Source organism: Sander vitreus, unplaced genomic scaffold, assembly GCF_031162955.1.
Source record: "Sander vitreus isolate 19-12246 unplaced genomic scaffold, sanVit1 ctg297_0, whole genome shotgun sequence".
Taxonomy (NCBI): Eukaryota; Metazoa; Chordata; class Actinopteri; order Perciformes; family Percidae; genus Sander; species Sander vitreus.
The window spans coordinates 65,001-67,500 of record NW_027595451.1 but is presented as its reverse complement, the minus strand read 5'-3'; the positions used below and the strand labels follow the sequence as shown (position 1 = coordinate 67,500).

Here is a 2,500-nt window from a genome sequence, read left to right as displayed (position 1 = left end):
TGCGTGCGTGTCTCTGTGTGTGTGTCTGTATGTGTCTCTGTGTATGTGTGTGTGTGTGTGTGTGTGTGTGTCTGTATGTCTCTGTGTGTGTGTGTATGTGTCTCTGTGTGTGTGTGTGTGTGTGTGTGTGTGTGTGTGTGCGCGTGCGTGCGTGTCTCTGTGTGTGTGTGTGTGTGTCTGTGTGTGTGTGTGTGTGTGTGTGTGTGTGTGTGTGTGTGTGTGTGTGTGTGTGTGTGTGTGTCTGTATGTGTCTCTGTGTGTGTGTGTGTGTGTGTGTGTGTGTGTAACAGTAGTAGTCTCTGGCGAAGACATTAGGGAGATGTAACTGGATACTTAATGTGGAAACAAGGGTCACACACACACACACACACACACACACACACACACACACACACACACACACACACATACAGGTGTAGACATGTTGGTATGTGCTAATGAGCCTTAAAGGAACAGTACGCCTCTCAGTATTATCACACAGTGAGTTACCATTCATTCAGAGTTCAGACATTATATTTCTGACTGTAAGGTATGATTGTGTGAGTTCAGGTGAGTTTGGCGAGGTGTGCCGAGGCCGTCTACGGGTCCCGGGCCGGAGGGAGAACTACGTGGCGATCAAGACGCTGAAGGGCGGCTACACGGAGAAGCAGAGGCGGGACTTCCTGTCGGAGGCGTCCATCATGGGCCAGTTCCAGCACCCCAACATCATCCATCTGGAGGGCGTCATCACCACTTCCTGTCCCGTCATGATCCTCACGGAGTTCATGGAGAACGGGGCGCTGGACAGCTTCCTCAGGGTCTGTCTCACTGCCTACCTGTCTCACTGCCTACCTGTCTCACGCTCTCTCTCTGGACAGCTTCCTCAGGGTCTGTCTCACTGCCTACCTGTCTCACAGCCTACCTGTCTCACTCTCTCTCTCTGGACAGCTTCCTCAGGGTCTGTCTCACTGCCTACCTGTCTCACGCTCTACCTGTGTCTCTCTCTCTCTCTCTCTCTCTCTGGACAGCTTCCTCAGGGTCAGACTTGTCAAACTGCCTACCTGTCTCACTCTCTGCCAACTTCTCTCTAACATATTTTGACTTTTTCTTTCTCAAAAGTATTCCAACTTTCTTCTTGTAATAAAAGGCTAACTGTTTGCCTGTCTCCCTGCCTCTCCCCCTGCCTACCTGTCTCCCTGCCTCTCCCCCTGCCTACCTGTCTCCCTGCCTCTCCCCCTGCCTACCTGCCTCCCTGCCTCTCCCCTGCCTCTCCCCCTGCCTACCTGCCTCCCTGCCTCTCCCCCTGCCTACCTGTCTCCCTGCCTCTCCCCCTGCCTCCCTGCCTCTCCCCCTGCCTACCTGCCTCCCTGCCTCTCCCCCTGCCTGCCTCCCTGCCTCTCCCCCTGCCTACCTGTCTCCCTGCCTCTCCCCCTGCCTACCTGTCTCCCTGCCTCTCCCCCTGCCTACCTGCCTCCCTGCCTCTCCCCCTGCCTGCCTCCCTGCCTCTCCCCCTGCCTACCTGTCTCCCTGCCTCTCCCCCTGCCTACCTGTCTCCCTGTCTCTCCCCCTGCCTACCTCTCCCCCTGCCTACCTGTCTCCCTGTCTCTCCCCCTGCCTCTCCCCCTGCCTACCTGTCTCCCTGCCTCTCCCCCTGCCTGCCTCTCCTCCCTGCCTCTCCCCCTGCCTACCTGTCTCCCTGTCTCTCCCCATGCCTACCTGTCTCTCTCCCTGCCCCCTACCTGTCTCCCTCTCTCCCCTGTCTGCCTGTCTGTCTGCAGATGAATGACGGCCAGTTCACCCCCATCCAGCTGGTGGGGATGCTGCGCGGCATCGCGGCTGGGATGAAGTATCTCTCAGAGATGAGCTTCGTCCACCGAGACCTCGCAGCCAGAAATATCCTGGTCAACTCCAACCTGGTCTGCAAGGTGAGACAGGCTGCTGTCTGTCTGTCTGTCTGTCTGTCTGTCTCTCTCTCTCTCTCTCTCTCTCTCTCTCTCTCTCTCTCTCTCTAGCTGTCTGCCGGTTTGTGTCTGTCTCTCTCTCTCTTTGTCTGTCTGTCTCTCTACCTGTCTGTGTCTGTCTGTCTGTGTCTCTCTCTTTGTCTGTCTGCCTGTCTGTGTCTCTAACAGCTGTTTGTGTTTTCAGGTTTCAGATTTTGGTCTCAGCAGGTTTCTGACTGAGAACTCCTCCGACCCGACGTACACCAGCTCTCTGGTGAGTCATATATCCACGAGACTAACCTCAGCGTGTTTACCCTCCATGCTTTTACTTTGAAAGACTACGTGCAGCGTGTTTAGCCCTCCATGCTTTTACTTTGAAAGACTAACCACAGCGTGTTTAGCCCTCCATGCTTTTACTTTGAAAGACTAACCACAGCGTGTTTAGCCCTCCATGCTTTTACTTTGAAGGACTACGTGCAGCATGTTTAGCCCTCTATGCTTTTACTTTGAAAGACTAACCACAGCGTGTTCAGCCCTCCATGTTTTTACTTTGAAAGACTAACCTCAGCGTGTTCAGCCCT

At 54.7% G+C, this 2,500-nt stretch overlaps 1 protein-coding gene across 2 annotated transcripts in view; it reads left to right on the top strand.

The window, feature by feature from the left end:
- ephb4b (eph receptor B4b) overlaps window positions 1-2,500 on the top strand; it is a 29,053-nt gene that overhangs the window by 18,785 nt on the left and 7,768 nt on the right. For both annotated transcript variants that reach the window (XM_078244756.1, XM_078244755.1), the window contains exons 14-16: window positions 550-797; window positions 1,758-1,904; window positions 2,125-2,193. In XM_078244756.1, the coding sequence (XP_078100882.1) occupies window positions 550-797; window positions 1,758-1,904; window positions 2,125-2,193 (464 nt within the window). The remainder of the gene's footprint in view (window positions 1-549; window positions 798-1,757; window positions 1,905-2,124; window positions 2,194-2,500) is intronic.